The 18585-nt window shown below is 54.6% G+C and overlaps 1 protein-coding gene across 2 annotated transcripts; it reads left to right on the top strand.

The window, feature by feature from the left end:
- Nucleotides 1-4295: 4295 nt before the first annotated feature.
- On the top strand, nt 4296-17998 carry Mylk2 (myosin light chain kinase 2). Of its 2 annotated transcripts, XM_087911107.1 has the most exons (13): nt 4296-4393; nt 4500-4599; nt 5062-6235; nt 6905-7203; nt 8629-8734; nt 9130-9223; nt 11516-11625; nt 11709-11850; nt 14539-14609; nt 14767-14895; nt 15450-15602; nt 15710-15842; nt 17087-17998. In XM_087911107.1, exons 2-13 carry the CDS (start codon nt 4548-4550, stop codon nt 17165-17167), a joined length of 2544 nt encoding a protein of 847 aa, XP_087767233.1. In that variant the 5' UTR covers nt 4296-4393; nt 4500-4547; the 3' UTR covers nt 17168-17998. The 2 variants fall into 2 exon arrangements, 1 of the variants encoding a protein (XP_087767233.1); XR_015739042.1 differs by lacking the exons at nt 15710-15842; nt 17087-17998 and adding an exon at nt 15277-15344 and having other exon boundaries at nt 15450-15568.
- The last annotated feature ends 587 nt before the right edge of the window (nt 17999-18585 follow it).

Here is an 18585-nt window from a genome sequence, read left to right as displayed (position 1 = left end):
CCTGACCACCGTGTGTCTCAGATCTCAGCATCACCCTTACCCTGCTCTGTCTGTGCCCATGCTGACAGGGTTTCACTTACTAATTCATCCAATCATAGCTAGAAGGGGTCATTGAAAAGAACCACGAAATTCAAATGAGTAAGAGACACTCAGAATGCCTGATGCTGTCTCTCCTCCACCAATCTCAGCAGGAAGGACAGAGTGTATGGCAGGGACAGAGCTTCCTCACAGAACTGGCTGGGAAGGACTGATGAGGCTCAGAGTGAGAGAGGACAAGGAAGGCAATGTGCTGATGACAGCCCAGTGGCTCTCAAAGAAGGCTTGGAGTGGACATGGCAGGGGAAAGGCCGTTGCTCAACTGCCTGAATTTTCCATCACAGAGGAGCAGGGAAGGGTCAGGCGGGGGAGCGGCTCCTCAAGCAGGTCCTTGTAAAGCCTCTTGGACAGACTGATTTCCTTTGGGGAGCCAAGAAGCAGTGCTGGGCAGAGTTAACCCCTGAATCCCCAATGAGATTGCTTGGAGATGGGCAGGACCCGTGCTCCTGGAAGGCAGAGCTGCCCAGGGCAAGTGGCCTAAGGAGCCGTGAACTCTGGCTAGAGAAGCCTTCCCTCTGGCCTTGTTAAATCCAACAGGCATAATTGCATCCTGCTGACCTTAATTCCCCTGGCGGGTTTAATTGGGCCTGGCACTATCCCACTTCCTGCCTTGGCCCCACAGAGGCAGAGGGCGTCTGCGCAGCTGGCACGGGGCGGGGAAACCCCTTCATGAGTTAGGTGGGCAGTGGTTCTGGCAGCTTCTTGCCGGGTTGAGGAGGTTCCCCTGTGCCCTTCTCTCTGTGCCCCTCCCCTGCGCCTCCAAGAGAGTGCTGAGAACCCTGGGGACTCCCAGTGAGCAGCTGACAAGACCAGGTCATCCCACACAGATCAGAACTAGGCCGACTTCCCATCCCAGCACTTTTGGTAGATAGAGCAGGCAAAGTAGCTGGGTTCTCTATCTGCAGTGGTCACCACGTTACCAAGTCCTGGGCCTCTTTCCTCTGTACCAAGCGCTTTACATACACAGGCTGGGCGCACATTCTCAGCCACCCTGGGTGCTCACAGGTCTCTAAAAACTCAGTAAGCTTCCTTGTGGGAGGAGGGGGTCCTCCGGCAGAGGAGGAGACCACTGGTGCGCATGCCATCCTCATAACTCGTGGTTGAGAACTCCCTGGTAGTGTGCCTGACCCTGACCCCATAGGGTTGCTTCAAGATTAAAGGCGGGATGTTCCTAGGGCTGGGGAGACTCTCTCTTCAAAACACATGCCAGAGGCCCCAGAGAGAGTCAGCCGTGAGGCAGCCAGTTCCCCAGGAGGAACAGTCTGTCCAGTGCTGTGTCACAGGCTTGAGGACCCGAGTTCCATCCTGGGCATTCATGTGAATGGGTGTGGCCGCACCAGAGAGGCAAAGGGCCCCTTGCTAGTCAGCCCAGCTAAACTGTGTTCAGTGACAGACTCTGTCTAGCTTGCTTTCTATCGCTGTGACAAAACACCATGACCAAAAGCAATTTGGGGAGAAAGGGGTTTATTTCAACTTACAGCTTATAGTCCACCATGAAGGGAACGCAGGGAAGACACTCACAGCAGGAACCTGGAGGCAGGAGCTGGTGCTGAGGCCACGGAAGTTTCTTATACAAGCCAGAACTCCTTGCCCAGGGGATGACACCACTCAATGGGCTGTGTTCTTCCACATCCATCACTAATCAAGAAAATGTCTTACAGGCTTGCGCAGAGGCTATTCTTACAGAGGTATTTTTTCAATGGAGGTTCCCTCTTCTAAGAGGATGCTAGCTTGTATCAAGTTGACAAAGAGGAACAAACAAAACCTACACAGATCAGGTGGAGCAACTGAACATCAACCTCTGCCCTTACCACCCACAGTGCTCCTCCAGCACCTGGTTGGCATTGGGGAGGGTTTGTGCTACAGTTCTTATGTGGGAATCCTAACAAGAGCAACAGATTGGAATAAAAGTCTGTTGTGATGAGGGGTAGCTCTGAGTTCAAATCTGACCATTCTGAAGCCACTCACCAGGCTGAGGGGCTTTGGGACAAGCCATTTACCGCTCCCCCACATCCCGCAGCATTGGTCTCTGCATCTTTAACATGTGAAACACCAAACTCTAAGGACTCTTGTGTGGGTCCTGCGAGCTGGGTCAAAAGAAAACTCGTGGCATCATCAGACCTGGCGCTTAGTGGGCCCTCGCTCAGGGTCTGACAGGTGACATATTGATAACCACAGAGGTAACCAGGGGCTGTTGTCAAGGACCATCCTAGTAAAGCAATCCAAACTCCCAGCCAGCCTTGCTAGTCAATCACTGGCCATTACGGCAGGTATGTGCTGCTGGGGACACACACAAGTATCAAGTAGCCATGCCTAGGCTGTGAGCTGACCATAGCAACAGCCTGGGGGCACCAAGGAGCATTGTGGGTGGAGATAGCGGACATTTCAAGGCAAGCCAAACCATGCTAGGGAGACAGAGGTGTCCCCATCCCAGGCGAGGGCAGGAGACATTTTCAACTTTCTGAATGCCAAGGATCTACATGGCAGAAGAGAGCGAAGTGTATGAAACATCCTATTAACCTATATCTCTGGCTTCCTCTACAGTGGAGGCTTTAGGCAAGTCACTCGTTCCTATAGCCCTCCTTGCCTGCATCCAGAAAATGGGGTGAGTGTGGCCCACAGTTACTGCCAGTGACAATGAGAAATGAGAAGTTGGAAAAGGCCAGTAGGAGGTGCTTGGTGGCTGGGACTCCCTTCCTTATCTTAGGTGAGCTAAGGTTCACATCCAGCCCAGCCCTCACAGGGAAGCGTTACATAGACATTGCTTATTTTGGCTTCCTGGAAGAGGCATGTTGTCTGCTGAACCTTGAAGAAGAGAAGCAGTGAACAGGACCAGTCCAGAGAGGAGAAGGAGTCAGAAACTGAGCCTGGGGCGCTTCAGCACTAACTTCTGTTAGGTTTGTCAAGCGCCTTCCACACTTGCATACTTTCAAAGAAATCATGCCTTTTGAAATTTAATACATTCTCAAGCTCAAGGAAAACAGTAAAAGGTTGGAGATGTGAGTGACATATGTCTGCAGCACTCTGAAGGCTGATGCAGGAGGATCATGGGTTCTAGGCTACCCTGGACCACATAGCAAGACCCTGTCTAAAAACCAAAAATAAAATTAAAACAAATAATGGTAAGAAGCCTTGAAGGCTCCATTCCACCCAAGTTATGGATTTCATGCTATCCTGCCAAAGAAGTCTGCACAAATTCCAGCCCCTCTGTGTTATTTTGCACCTGATTTCCCCCTCCTTTGGAGGTGACTTCATATTTCTCCCTTAGCATCTGCCTTATCCATTTCACAATGCCTCATTTCCCCCTCAGGTCCTGGGCTTCTGGCAGCCTCCATCCCTCCTCTGCAGGGCGGTGGCCAGGGCTAGGCATGGTGAGCCACTGGAAGATTTGCCTCAGTTGGGGTCTGGACCCAGACACCTACCCCACAATCCCGTCAACACTCAGCTTTGGCCAGTGCTCAAGGCCTCTCCCGGAAAAGTGTGGGCCACAGCCTCTGGGCAGGGGGAGAGCACCCTACAGCATGGTTCTCCCTGCCCCATTTCAGCCTGAGCACTTCGAACTCGGGTCCCCATCCCTGAAGAAATTTCCCATCAGCCCTTCTTGAGGGGGGAAAGGGGGGTCATCTCATGTTTCCACTGGCCTTCCTGGGCTACTCACCCCAACCTCCACAGCCCCAAAGAACTCAGGGAAAAGAACTTTTCCTCAGGAAAAACATTGGGCCTATAGACAATTAAGCAAGTGACCCTGCCATGATTTCTTACCCAGAGATGGTCTGAGTGGATCCGGATACCAAGGGGCACAGTGCTGGGCCCTGGAGTCACGGTGGCTCTCCCCAAGCTCCTGAGAACTCCAAGAGGTGTGGCAAAGAGGTGGGCAGAGCCATGCTTGGGCCTGGCCATACTCTTGCCCTTCAGCCCACCAAGGGCCCCTCTTCTTATAGCCCCTACCCTTACCCCAATCACAGGGGATGACCGGCAAGGCCTGGCCATAGTCTGTTCCCCAGGGCCCAGGTGCCCCCTCCTTTTTTCTTCCTGATGGTTCCAATGCTATTCTACCCCATGGCAGGCTGTGGGAAGAATGCCGTGTCCTCTGAACGGGGGCCAAGAGTGACAGGTGGTGGCAACCCGCACTCCATGGCCCCTGGTGTCAAAGATCCTCCTCTTAGTCTCCGCCTCCACTGCCCACGCCCCTGCCTCCGCCTCTGCCCACCGGGCCCAATCCCTTACAACCACCCCAGGATTGCTCCTGAGCAGCGGCTGCAGAGTGCCGGCCACCACGTTGCCCCTCTCTATCCAGGTACATCTCTGCTCCCAGTGGTTTGGCCTTGGCCTTCTCTCTCCAAAACCGGAGAAGAGGGGGAGGTTATCTGACAGCCTGACACACTTTTCTCCTCTTTCTGCAGCAAGAAAGACTTGAGTAAGACAAGCAGAAGCACACGCCTACCTACCTCATGGCTACAGAGAACGGAGCAGTTGAGCTGGGAATCCAGAGCCTGTCAGCAGGTGCCAAGCTGGGGCAGGAGACGGGAGGGAGGAGCTTCTGAAGGGATGTTTTTGAAGCCAGGGTTGGGCAGGTTCCTCACAGGGAAGTCTGTGCCCAAGGTTGTTTTGCATGGGAATGGGGATAATCTGTGGGTGGAGTGGGTTGGGTCCAGGGCCCGCAGGAACCCCTTGCTGGAGGGGCCGGGGAGATGGGGAGCCTCCATCAGTGGCTGTTGAGGGTTCACTTCGGCGCTAGTATGCCGAGTGGTAGGAGGCCAGCAAAGTCCATCCAGAGGGACAGAAACTGGTACAGCCTTCCCCCCTCCCCCAAGTTCGGGACAAGTTTGCTACCAAGTGACTCCTGTCCTGGTGGCTCAGGCATTGACAGGTTGTTCCTGGGGAGAGACCCAGAGCAGGATCTCTGTCCGGCCTGGCAGGGGAAGAGAGGAGGGGGATGCTGATGATGTCCCCACTCCTTTGCAGAACAGACACCTAAAGGTACTGCAGGTGATGGAACTCCAGCTTCAGAGGAAGACCCCAGCCCCTCAGCCACAGAGAAAGACCCAGGCCCCTCTAACACGAAGAAAGACCCTGGAACAGAGAAAGACCCAGGCCCCCCAAACACAAAGAAGGACCCGGTAACAGAGAAAGACCCAGGCCCCCCTAACACGAAGAAAGACCCTGGAACAGAGAAAGACCCAGGCCTCCCAAACACAAAGAAAGACCCCAGGACAGAGAAAGACCTGGGGCCCCCAAACACAAAGGAAGACCCCGGGACAGAGAAAGACCCGGGCCCCCCTAACTCAAAGAAAAACCCCGGAACAGAGAAAGACCCAGGTGCCCCTAACATGAAGAAAGACCCTGGAACAGAGAAAGACCCGGGGCCCCCAAACACGAAGAAAGACCCTGGAACAGAGAAAGACCCAGGCCTCTCTAACACAGAGAAAGACCCGGGGCCCCCAAACACGAAGAAAGACCTTGTAACAGAGAAAGACTCAGGTCCCCCTAACACGAAGAAAGACCCTGGAACAGAGAAAGACCCAGGCCCCCCAAACACAAAGAAGGACCCTGGAACAGAGAAAGACCCAGGCCTCCCAAACACAAAGCAAGACCCTGGCACAGAGAAAGACCTGGGCCCCCCTAATATGAAGAAAGACCCTGGCACAGAGAAAGACCTGGGCCCCCCTAATACGAAGAAAGACCCTGGAACAGAGAAAGACCTGGGCCCCCCTAATACGAAGAAAGATCCTGGCACAGAGAAAGACCTGGGCCCCCTTAGCACGCAGAAAGGCCCTGGTACTCCACACCCAAAGAAAGGTCCAGATCCACCCTCCCTGAAGAAAGATGCCAAAGCCCCTGCTCCAGAGAAAAAGGGTGACCCGGCGCCAGCCTCAGCCAGCAGCCAGGGCCCTTCAGGAGAGGGGAATGAGGATGGGGGTCCTGCTGCAGGCAATGTGGGGCCTCCTGCAGCCTTGCCCCAGCCCTCTGCTACCCCTGAGGCCAGCGTCCAGAATCAGGATGCCAAGCAAGCACTCTCAGGCAACCAGGGACCTGGAGAGCCCAAGGCGGGCAAGAAAGCAGCGGAGTGCCGAGAAGCGGGACGAAGAGGCTCACCCGCCTTTCTTCACAGCCCTAGCTGCCCTGCCGTCATCTCATGGTGAATGTCCCTGCTCAGGGAGGGAAACAGCGGGGAGCTCCCTTTCCAGGCTTAACTCCCACAGGCTTGACTACTGGGTGTTATCACATCTAGCGTTGGGAAGGTAGTTCTGCCCCAGACCCCCCTTCTCCCACACTGTCCCTGAAGAAACCAGGATATAACCTTTGTTCAGAGAACAGAACGTCAGACAGGGGATGTCCCCAAAGGCCACCCAGGTTGCCTGTTTGTTTGTTTTCTCAAGACTTCTGGGGACTTATTTCATGAGTGGCAAGTGGCGAGCTGGAGAGAGTAGCCCGTCTTAATTTAATACAAAAAGGTGACTAACAGTTAACTCCTAAGCCAATGCAATCAGTTCTGCACAACTGGACACTCGTGAACTGTAGACACAATAGTGACACTTCTTGCACCATCTGATAGTAACACATTAATGGCAGTTACATGGCAACCGTTTTCATGAATCAGGAGCTTCTAGCTTCCTGTCGGTCGGTAGGATGAGCCACGTCATGGCAGCCAAATCCTGTCAGTAGTTCCTCCGTGTGTTGAGAGTTGGCCTTTGAAGGGGATGGTGGAGGTGAACGTAGTTGGGGAGGGGGAACAAGGTAGTCTTAGTTCTAGACGGCCAGTGAGAACTTGAAGCCTCTAACCTGCATAGTGTGTCTCCCTTCTTAGCTCTGAGAAGACACAGGTTGAGAAACCCCTAAGCGAGACAACAGAACTCATCTTCACAGGGGTGTCTGTGACCCCTGACTCCCAAGATCCTGGGCCAGCCAAGGTAGAAGGCGGGACAAACACCCTGGAAGAGAACCAGAAGGCAGAGGCAGAGAAAGCCCCAGGCCAGGCTGGCCAGGCTAAGGTGCAAGGGGACACCTCCCAGAGGATCGAGTTCCAGGCTGTTCCCTCAGAGAGAGCGGAGGTGGGGCAGGCCCTCTGTCTCACTGCCAGGGAAGAAGACTGCTTCCAAATTCTGGGTAGGTAGGGGCAGGTTGGGGCTGAAGTGTCCCGAAGATGGGGGAGGGAAGGGATGGAATAGTCCCAAGGATCCTTCCGTATGCAGGGGCCTGATCTACCCTGATCCAGGTCTCCCCGGGGCTCCCCGGTTCAAATGGCACAGGGCACCGGGTAGTGTTTCTTTCTGATAGAGGTGGGACAGGGAAACTAAATGCCCAAAGACAGATGGTGAAGACTGTCAGACTCAAAAACCAATTTTGATTGTCTTCTACTTCCGCTAACATGGCATTAAAGAAAGACAATCGCACAGCCAAGTGGAACAACAGAGACTTGCTGCAAAGTGGGCTTGGGGGCTCTGTCTGAGGAAGGGTTTCAATTACAGGTGCGGGGCAACGAAATGGTGGAGGGGAGGGTGTCAGGGAGTTGTAGCAGTTCCATGAGCTGCACAGGTGTTTGTGTGTGGAACCAGTGGCCAGGGAAGCTGGGGCCGCGCTCCACAGGTACTCAGCAAAAGCCCTGGATGGCAGGAGAGCCAACTTGAGCAACATGAAGGGGGAAGGGGTCTCAGCAAGGGTGCCGTTGGGTTGGGGGTGAGGGTGGGGTGACATAGGGTCAGAAGAGCCCAGAGTGTCCTGACACCCCCTCCTCCAGACAGAGGTGCCCTGGGAGACCAGCCAGTCTGCCGGGCTCGCGGCAGAGTGCCACCCAGACAGGGTGGGAGGACCTGGCGGCTGGGCGGTGGCCAGGGGCCCTGCCTCTTGCCCTCGCGGCGACAGAGACCTCCACCCCGCCCAGAGATCACATCCTTGGCATGACAGGACCTGAACCACCTCCAAGGGCTGTCTGATTTATCACCAGAGTGGCTTCCCTGCCGGCTCGGACTATTTTTAAAGGTTTCCATTCCCATGAGTCAGCCCGCTGGCCTTTGAGGCCCGCTGTCCGCATGATGCCCACTAGATGGCAGCATGTCACCACCGAACTGCTGCGTCCCTGGGCGCCCCGCTGTGGTGTAATCAGGTGATGAGCAAGTGTCTCCACCCACACCATCATCCAGACACAGCAGTCGCACTGTCTGGGATTCCACTTCACAGCTGTTGTGGGGGCTTGTTTGGGTGTTTGGAGGTTTTTTTTTTTTTAATTTTTTTTTTTTTATGGAAACAGCCCTTCCTCCCCGCTAGAGCTTGTATTTAAGTCCAGTCAGCTAGCGGCCTCATAGTTCTGCAGCGAACCTGAATCCCCTAATGGAGACAGATTTTGGGTGTACACGGCAGAACTAGAATTGGAAACTGGGTCCCGTTCTGATCAGGTGTCCTCCAGGCATCATTCAGTAAACTCATCTTCCCGGGAGGAGTGAGGGCAGATTAGTAGGCAGGAGGCAGTAGTGTCAAAGACTTTTCCCAGAGGTCCCCACCCCTGGCTCTAACAACTCAACTCTGTCTCCTTAGATGACTGCCCGCCACCCCCGGCCCCCTTCCCACACAGGATCGTGGAGCTGAGGACCGGAAATGTCAGCAGTGAATTCAGCATGAACTCAAAGGAGTCCCTGGGAGGGTGAGCCAGGGACCCAAGCCTGGAACCATGCACGGGGCAGGGGTCGGTGTACCAGCTCCCGTGGTGCAGACACACCCACTAGGACATGGCTCACATGCACACACTTGCTTCTATGTAGTCACACATACTATCCATCACATCCTGAGGCGTGGTGACGGTGGTCACCTCCCCGTATGTGGCTTTGGCCATTCCTATAGGAAATGCACAGGCTGGTCCACCTCGTCCCATGTTCTGCAGCCACCATCATGAGGGAGTTAGGGCCGGTGGGGTGAATGCTCCTATCTCTCAGAGGGGCAGCCAGAGTCTCCATCAGGCCTGGGTAGAGGGGAACAGAGCACAGGTTCTTGCTGACCCTTGGGTCTTGGAAGTATCCTCACTTCAACTTCTCTTCCTAGCGGGAAGTTTGGAGCTGTGTGCACCTGCACGGAGAAAGCCACGGGCCTCAAGCTGGCAGCCAAAGTCATCAAGAAGCAGAGTCCCAAGGATAAGGTAGTGGTGGAAAGCTGACCCTCTCTTATCTCTACCTACCCACAGCGCTAGGCTTGGGCTCTGATGTGAGAAGCTTGTGGCATTACAGATACCACGTGAGGAGAAGGGTGGACACAGCCTGTTACAGGAGGCTGGTGCCCCAAGCCATAAGCCAGATAGCCCAGTTCTCAGGGACTCTTCCTACTGGGCCCTCTGTGAAGCTCAGTAGCGCTGGGGAGCATGGGTTCTGTGACAGACAGTGGGGAACCTGCCCCCAGGCAGCCTGTGTCAAGGAAAGGAAGCTCAGGGGAGAGTTTCTCCTCCGCTGCCAGTGTGGTCTGCGCAGGTCTAAGCAGCTCCTGTTCCAGGAGCGAGCAGCTGTGTGCGGGTTCACATGGCTTGAGGGTCGTGGGCGAAGTGAAGTCTGCTTGGCAACAGGTGCCAACAGAGCTGTGTCTCGGGGAAGCTGTGGGGAGGCGAGGGTGTGAGGAGCAACAGAGAGGTTCCTGCCTCAGCCCTGGCTTAGTGATGCTTCCTGGACCAGCGTCTACAAGAGTGACGGTTTTGCGGATGAAGATGTTTGAACGGCGGGCCACGGGAGACTTTCAGACAGAGGACCGTGGGAATGAGACTCAAGCAGAGCAATCTCCTGGCATTCAGGATTCACTCTAGCACAGAGATGGAAGAATGAGGAGAGAGAAGGGAGGAGGAGCCCAAAGGACAGAGACAGCAGGGGCTGAGGTTACAGTGTGTCCTAGGCATGTATGAAAGGCTAGGACCCACCCAGACCACGGGAGCAGAGCCACGGTGCTACAGAACACTGATTCGTTGCCTCCGAGCACAACCGGGAGTTTTCTATGTGGCTCTATCCGGATCCGGTGTGTGGATCTTTTATTTACCTATTTATTTATTTGAGATGGGGGTTTACACATCCCAGAGTGACGTTGAGCTCATTTTGGAGCAGAGACTGATCCTGAATTCCTGGTCCTTCAGCTTCTGCTTTCTGAGGGTTGTGATTGCAGTATTTGCCACTGTGTCCAGTTTATGTGGTTCTGGAGATTGAACCCAGGGCCTCATGCATGCTAGGCAGGCGCTCTACCAACTGAGCCACATCCCCAGCCTCAGATCTGCACTTTTGACTGATCTTCCCTGGCCTCTATCACAGGATCTGGTTCAGCGTGGATGCTCAGTGCCCACGCGCTGTGTGAATTAACTGGAGCCAGCTGTTGGTTCATTGATCATGGAACTTTTTTTCCCTTTGCCTTCCACTGTACCAGGTGCCAGAGAAATGTCACAGGACTGAAAAAGTCCCCAGCCTCATGGGACCAGCACATCAGAGAATAGGGACAGATAGATGACTAAAAGCTGGAACAAGCTGACGATCATGACACCAGGTGTTGAGAGAACCAGGGCAGGGATGGGGAGTTTGATCAGAGGGACCATGTCAGACGCTGGCCTCTCTGGGGGAGTGGTCGGAGGCGAACTGAGAGCTGGATGAAGGGGTGGAAGGAAGGTGAACGAGCTGCAGCCGGACAGCCTTGCACCCGTGCCTAGAGCTTAGCAGCTGCCCTGGGGATGCGGGTGCATGGAGAGGCCTGACCAATAGCACACGCCCGTCGCATTCCTCCCCATATCAGCCGGCCATGGAACCACTGGCCTGACCATTACAAGTGACAGTTGTTTAGAGAGAGGGGGTGAGGGATGGTGGAGTTTCTGATCTAGTTTATGGTGGAACTGTGGCAAAGGCCTTAATGATGGCCTGTCGGTGGGCACGCAGAGACCATCGCTCCTAGCTCTTTGTCCCCAATGCTTGTGGAAGATTCTGTCTTTTTTTTTTTTTTTCTCTGATGGCTGCTGGCAAGTCAATCATGGAGAAGGGTTGGTACCAAGGACTTATTTAGCACACGAAGCATCTGGGACTTGCTTAGATCTCCAAGGGAAATGGTAAAGATGATCGCTGGATAGATTAACGTCTAGAGATGAGGCCAGAGTTCAGAGGCAGTGCTATGTATTTGAGAATCAATCCCACTTTAGGGGTGGGGTTGGACAGGGTCTTACTGTGTGATCCAGGCTAGTCTTGAACTCTTGACTCTCCTGCCTCTGCCTCTGAATTCTGGGATTACAAGCATGTGCCACCACACATGGCTTTGGGAACTGATTCCCCCTGGATACAACATAGTTATGGACTTGATGCAAATGCTCAGGGTGAGGTTATAGGGAGAGAGTGGTAGAGGCGAGGAGACCAGGAGGGAAGAGTCTGGAGGGTGGGGGTGTTGGTGCTCAGTGGGTCCCCTTGATTTTCCTGTTCCCCAGGAAATGGTGATGTTGGAGATCGAGGTCATGAACCAGCTGAACCACCGCAATCTGATCCAGCTGTACTCGGCCATTGAGACCTCACATGAGATCATCCTGTTCATGGAGTAGTGAGTGCCTGATGTGGGAGCTGGGGCTGGGCGGCAGGGCCAGCGGCCTGGAGCCGGTCTGCAGGGGGGGTCTGTGCACACAGCATCGAGGGCGGCGAGCTCTTTGAGAGGATCGTGGACGAGGACTACCAACTGACTGAAGTGGATACCATGGTGTTCGTCAGGCAGATCTGTGACGGGATCCTCTTCATGCACAAGATGAGCGTCCTGCACCTGGACCTCAAGGTAGTGGGCTGAAGCTCCCTGGACCAGCGCTGACCGCCTGGTGTCACTGTTGTCACCACCCATCTCTCTAGCTCCTCCTAGTCCCCTTTCTCCATCTTCCAGCTTTTTCCAAGTGGACTCGAGTGCTTGCTAAGTACTAGGAATAGAGAGGCAGGGGTGCGTCGGGGGGGAGGCATCCCTTGGTCTCAACATCCCTGGAGCTCACTGTCTGGTGTTTGATGCCTTCCAGCTGCTGGTGTCACATAGCAGCTACCTCTGTGTTGGCTTGGGACTGGCACTGCCCACGTGCATTCCTTACTCAGAACGAGAACCTAGAGCTGAGGGTCTACTTCCCGGTGTTCCGGGACTCCTCCATGGAGCTCACTGGGAAGCCTCACACCAGGGTCACAGTGCATAGGAGGAGGACTTTCACATCCTGCACACAGCTGACCAGGGGCAGGAAACAGATTCCACATGGTACACTCACTCCCATCAGCACCAGAGGCTGCCGAGAGCTTAGATGCAATTGCCTAGGGCCTGGAATGGGGAGGAGACACACAAGCTACCAGGTGTCTCCTGTCGCTGTGGCAGACGCTAATGAGTATTGAGAGTGAAAGTTAACAAGCTCCATCAGTACAGGGGTGGGTACCTGTTTCGCTCACTTACCTCACAGTTGCTGAGTGCCTGCAGCAGGAAAGAGCATCCTAGTATGGGAACTTACAACTGGGACTAGGATGGACATGTTCCCTGTTCATTATACAATGTCCAATAAGTAAAATTCATTAAAGAAAAGGTTACAGAAGGCACAACAGAGTACCCAGAGTGTGCAGAGGGTAGAGATGGAGAAGCAAACATTTGTCTGGTGGAGTAGGGTTGTAGGTGGGAACATCCAACATCTTCTGGCTTTGCTTAAGGTCTGAGAGGTATGAGATTCTCCTGGCAGCTCCTGCAGGTACCTATGAGACAAATGGGAGGGGAGAGAGGAGATAGGGGGCTTAGGAGGCCATGGTAGGAGGCTAGGAGAGAGCCGGAGTGGGGACTGCAGGGGTGCGCTTGGAAAAATAGGAGTACCTGGCTGAGGGCATGTGTGGAGTGGGTTGAGAAAGAGTCAGAGGTGATTCTTGAGTTACAGGGACAGATGGGGTCCCTCTAGGAGCTAGGATAGCTGGAGAGCTACATGGTGGGACATTAGATGCCTGCTATTCCCCTGTGAAGGCTGATTTGGGGGTAGAGTAGGGCCCTTAATTAAAATGCAAGGTCCCAGGAGAAGGGAGTGTGCCTCCAAGAAATCATAAGAGTTTGCTCTTATAAGGGTTCGTAGTGCAGAACACAGTGTGTCTCAGCTGCAGGGTATCCCTAAGTCTGGTGGGAATAGGTTTCCAAGAAGGTTTGGGTCAGTTTTTGGGTCCCTTGTGCGCTTCTACAAGGGGCCGTTCTTTCTCTTCCTGCATTGGGATGCTAGCTAAGCTACAGAAATCCCCACATCTTGTTTTCTTGAATGACCACAGAGCTCAAATAGACCATAGAGCTCTGCTGAATGGTTAGGTCAGGGTGATGAAGGCCCTGGATGGTGTAGGTGTGGAAGGTCACTCTGCAGAGGTGGCGGGGCTTCTCTGTTAGCTCCTGTCTTTGAACCATGTTAACTTCAATGTTCACCCACTTACTCTTGACCTAACCCTGCGGCCCCTGTGGGAAGAAGATAAAGTGAAGGCCTGGGGTGAGTTTATGCGCCCTTCACTAGCACAGCTTTTCCACCAACTTTGACGGAGCACAGGAGAGACCGGGAGAAGGTGGCCCCTGGCCTGGAGCGCTAAGAAGTAAGGTGGAGAAGTGGCAGGTGCCTATAGGCCAAACACTGAGGCTGAAGGTTGGCTCAAGCCTGGCAATTCAGAACCAGGCTGGGGTAGCATAGTGAGACCTTCATCTCAAAATAAATAAATAAATAGATAAATAAATAAATAAATAAAAGGACCTGAGACAGCCAAGTTTGTAAAGTGCTTGCCTTGCAAGCACGGGAACTTGGACTTGAGCTCGGATGCCCGGCAGCCATGGTAAGAAAGCCAGGTGCAGCGGCTCATGCCTGTGATCCCAGCAGCAGGGAGCTGGGGACCAGAAGATCTGGGGACCTGTTGGCTGACCAGTCTCACCATTCAGTGAGCCCCAAGTCCTGTGAGAGACCCCCATCTCAAAAAGCAAGGCGCAGAATGACTGAGAAAGACACTCCACCTCCACGCATGCGTGCACAGCAGCATAACACGCAAAATTCACACATACATTAAATAAAGTAGCACAGGCCTAATGCTTGTGAGAGGCGGGCACTGCCCAGCTGAAGGCAGCAGAAACCTTGCTGAGTAGAGGCCTCCTCATCGCCCTACAAGGCTGCTCATTCTGATAGCATCCTTGCCTGGGCCTCTGGCCAGGGCACACTGCCTATTTGCAGACCTCCGTTTTCCACCCTCCACACGACTGAGTGGAGAAAGATTCCATCTGTGCCTACTGGGCCGTCTTGTGCTTTGAGACAGCCCATCCCTCACAGGACCTCAGCCTCCTTAGGGAGAGTGCAAACAGGCCTGAAGGGTCTCTGAGCATCACCTAAGGGTCAGCGCTCACGTGTGGGGGCCACAATAAGGGGCCAGGATGAAGCTTGTAGGGAAAGGAGGGTGAGCCGGGTCAGAGGCCAACCTGGGCCATCCCTGTCTGTCTCCTCAGCCAGAGAACATCCTGTGTGTGAACACTACTGGCCACTTGGTGAAGATAATTGACTTCGGGCTAGCACGGAGGTACCCTGGGTGGGAGGGAGGGTGGGACTGGGAGGGGGGTGGGAGGGAAGGTGGGCCTGAGGGGGGGTGGGGGGAGTGGGCCCGAGATGGGGGGTGGCGAAGGGGCTGGGTGTTTCTGGTGGCAGCTGGGGACCTGAGCTCTCAATCGCTCTCCCAGGTACAACCCCAACGAAAAACTGAAGGTGAATTTTGGGACTCCGGAGTTCCTGTCGCCCGAGGTGGTGAATTATGACCAGATCTCTGACAAGACGGACATGTGGAGCCTGGGGGTGATCACCTACATGCTGTGAGCCCTGGGGGAGGTGCTGGCCCAAGTCAGCAGGGGCACAGGGATGGGTAGGAGAAGACAAGACTGACTTTGGGGTTCTGCTGGAGTGGTCTGACCCCATAGCCAGAGTGATTATTTTTTTGGGGGGGGGATTAAATGCTAGGGAGAACCAGAAGGGGGGAACTTTATACCTTTTTATATTTGGAAGAACGAAGGTTACTGAAAAGCATAGCATCCCATCCTGGGCAGACTCTGGACAGCAGATTCCCCACGCCCTGGGGTGGGGACAGAGGGACAGAGGACATCTTTTTGTGTGTGCCCACTGTGTGTTTCACACTCACCGTTCCCCATCTTCACTGCAACCCTGGGAAGCTGGGGTGACCCATGCCCATTTTACAGATGAGAAGAGTGAGGCTCAGAGAGGGGAAGTGACTTGCCCAAAGTCTCCCAGCCAGATTCAAACCCAGGTCTGTCCCACTCTGGAAGCCCGGGGTCTTTCCAGCACATGCTGTCTCCTGGGTTCTGCCCCACCCTGCCGCCTCACTCTCTTGCCCCACTCTGCTTCCCTCTAGGCTGAGTGGTCTCTCCCCATTCCTGGGAGATGATGACACAGAGACCCTAAACAATGTCCTGTCTGCGAACTGGTACTTTGATGAGGAGACCTTTGAGGCTGTGTCGGACGAGGCCAAAGATTTTGTTTCCAATCTCATCGTGAAGGACCAGAGGTGAGGCTTACCCAGGCTGGGAACCTTGTATGTTCAAGGACAGAGTGCATATCCGGGCCAAGTGGGCCTGGCACGGGCCTGCCCTCACCACACTGCCTTCTCCTCAGTGCCCGAATGAGTGCGGAACAGTGCCTGGCCCACCCCTGGCTCAACAACCTGGCAGAGAAAGCCAAACGCTGCAACCGCCGTCTGAAATCCCAGATCCTGCTTAAGAAATACCTCATGAAGAGGCGCTGGAAGGTACCAGAGCTGGGGCAGGAGGAGGAGGCCTGAGAGGTGGGAGAGCCTTGCTGCCAGGTCCAGCCCTACGTCTCTGTTGGCAGGGCCTGGCCTGGTCTGGAAAGCGTGGGCTTTTCTCTGGGTCCTGGGCTAGCTCCCACTCTGACCTGGAGTTGTTCTCCCCCCTTGCCTGCCAGGGGAGGATCATTAATGGAGGGTTCAGGCTCCAGAGAGCATCTCCGACCCCCTTCATGTCCCAAATGTTTATTGAACACCTGTTACTACTAAAGGCTCCACTGCTGCCGTGGAGACAGGAGGCAAGCATCTGGGTCTTGTGGATTTGACCTGCAGTGAAAGTAGAGTTCGCAGGAGAATGGTTGGGAGGCGGGGGGGGGGGGGTGGGGGGGGTTGGTGGGGGGAGAGGGGTTCCACCTTTGAACAGGTAGGGCCTGGTGAGGAGGAACAGGTGAATCAAGACCTCGAGGAGATGGGGAGGGGAAGGGATCCAGGCCTGAGGAGCAGCCAGTGTGAAGCTGCATGGCGGAACCTGGATGGTGAGAGCACCAGGCAGCAGGCCGTAGGGTTGGACTCGAAAGGGAGGTCAGAGCCGAACAGGAGGCCAGCTGTAGAACAGCGGTACTGCAAACCTTGAACACAGCTCCTCTTGCTGTGGTGACCCCAGTCATAAAAATTACTTTCGTTGCTATTTCGTAACAGTAATTTTGCTACTGTTATGAATCATAATGCAAAAATCCGTGTTTTCTGATGGTCTTAGGCGACCCTTGTGAAAGGGTCATTTGACCCTCAAAGGGGTCAACAGCCACAAGTTGAGGGACTCGCGGACTGGGGTGTGGGGCCTCTTTTGTTTGCACAGTATCCTGGTTCTGTTCAGAGCTGGGTTAGGCACTGTGCATCCCCTGGCCTCTGACTCTCCTTTAATGGCGGAGGGATCTTTTAAAAGTCTTTAAAATGTTTTATTTAGCATTTATTTATTAGCAAATAAATCAATAGTGGCAGGTATATAATGGAGGGTACGGAGGCCACGCTCATGCAGTGGCCTTTGTGTGGGGGTCAGAGGACAGTTGTGGGAGTCCGTTCTCTCCTTCTACCATGTGGCTCCCAGAAACAAACTCAGGCTTGTCTGCAAGCACCTTTTTTTGTCTGCTAAGCCCTCTCTCTGGCCGGAAGGGGGGACTCTGAAGGACACTCCACTCCCAGGTTTTCTCTGTAGCAGTGCTGACCAGAATTTCTCTCTCATCCCCCAGAAAAACTTCATTGCTGTCAGCGCAGCCAATCGCTTCAAGAAGATCAGTAGCTCGGGGGCACTGATGGCTCTGGGGGTCTGAGCCCCAGGAGCAGCTAAGCCTGGACGCAGCTGCACAGTGGTCAAGGGTGAAGCCACACAGCTCAGAAGGCCAGAGAGAGCCAGCCAGATCTCTAGAGGAGGCTGGTCAGAACCAAGTTGCACCAGGCCGGGAGGCTTGAGGCTCCCCAGGCCCTTGTTCAATATCGCTTCTCCTCTGTGAACGTGGAGTGTGGCCTGGAACCCATCTTGCAACCGCCTCCTCAGACAGGGCCGTGGCCCATCAGCCCCACCCAGACTCCAAGGACGTCCAGGCCGTTTTCCCCAGTCTCTCCCTAGCTTCCTCCTTTGAACAGCTGCCCTGTAGCCTCTGCTTTGCCCCACCTGGGGCACCCTTGCCTGGAGTGGGATGGCTGGGGGTCCAGCAGGTGGGCTGCTGTGGTGGTGGATGGGAAGCTTCTAGAAGGGTAAGAATGCAGCCCAGCTGCTAGGGGAGGACAGAGTAGGCTTTGTGTGAGAGGGACCTCCATGCCCTGCCTCAGACGCCCAACAGGTCATCTGGCCTCCTGGCCCCCACCCACTGTTTTTGAGACCACCAACACACAGGAACTCTGTGAGAGAAAGCCAGCGCAGGCCTGGAGTGGTGGTGGTGGCGGTGGTGGGGAGAGGCCTGGAAGACATGAGACTATCCCCAAGTTCACCTGAAGACCGAGTCTTCCCAGCCCCGCTACTCTGTGCCCATCCCAGGGGCATTCACGGCCCCAGATGACAGGAGTGTGAAGCCGTCGGGCAGACCCCAACCTGCTCTCAGCTTGTGCCTTGTGAATAAACATACAGGTTGGAGGCTCCCTCCTTCCCTCTGCACGTGCCCATACTCGTGTGAGATTACAGATTGTGTTAATTGGGCACCTGCTACGTGCCAGTCACCAAGCTCACATATCCACGCACAGTGTGGCGTTCACAGATGCAGGCTCAGAAGCTAGGCTACCAAATGAGGAGAGAATGGGTTCAAGTGGCTTCCTTGCTGTGCCTCGGTTTCCTCACCTGTGAGAGGGTCGTCACAAGAGTCGAAGCACAGAGTGACCTGTGCTAGACCCTAGTAGTGGGCGCAGCGGGGATTAGATCCTTGTTCTTTGGAGTGGGATGGTGAGGTAGATACGATGTGTATCTCACAGAGTGAAACTGAGTCAGGTGAGACGCAGGTAAGAGCGGCCCCACAGAGAGAAGAGGATGGCGCTGTGGTGAGATGGAGACAAGATGAGTTAGTTATAGAAGGCCCAGGGAGGAAATGGGGGCGGTCCTTGTCCCCATTCCACAGGCGAGGAAACTGAGGCTCGGAGCAAGGAAGGAACTAGGAGCCTGCTCATTAAGTCTGGGGCCGGGGCTCGAAACAAACTTTTGCCATGAACTCAGCATTGATCAAGGAGGGAGCAGAACCCAGGGAACCCAGGGAAAAGGCGA

The sequence above is a fragment of the Myodes glareolus genome, chromosome 10 (genome assembly GCF_982192425.1).
Source record: "Myodes glareolus chromosome 10, mMyoGla1.1, whole genome shotgun sequence".
In the NCBI taxonomy this organism is placed as follows: Eukaryota; Metazoa; Chordata; class Mammalia; order Rodentia; family Cricetidae; genus Myodes; species Myodes glareolus.
Note: the sequence above shows the minus strand (reverse complement) of the source record. Positions and strands in the feature narration are given on the sequence as shown.

Excerpts from the sequence above, each read along its gene's own strand:
- Mylk2 (XM_087911107.1), top strand. The coding sequence starts at position 4,548 with ATGGCTACAGAGAACGGAGCAGTTGAGCTGGGAATCCAGAGCCTGTCA. Across the intron at positions 4,600-5,061 it reads AATCCAGAGCCTGTCAGCAG|AACAGACACCTAAAGGTACT; the intron begins GTGCCAAGCTGG and ends ACTCCTTTGCAG. Across the intron at positions 15,843-17,086 it reads TCATGAAGAGGCGCTGGAAG|AAAAACTTCATTGCTGTCAG; the intron begins GTACCAGAGCTG and ends CTCATCCCCCAG.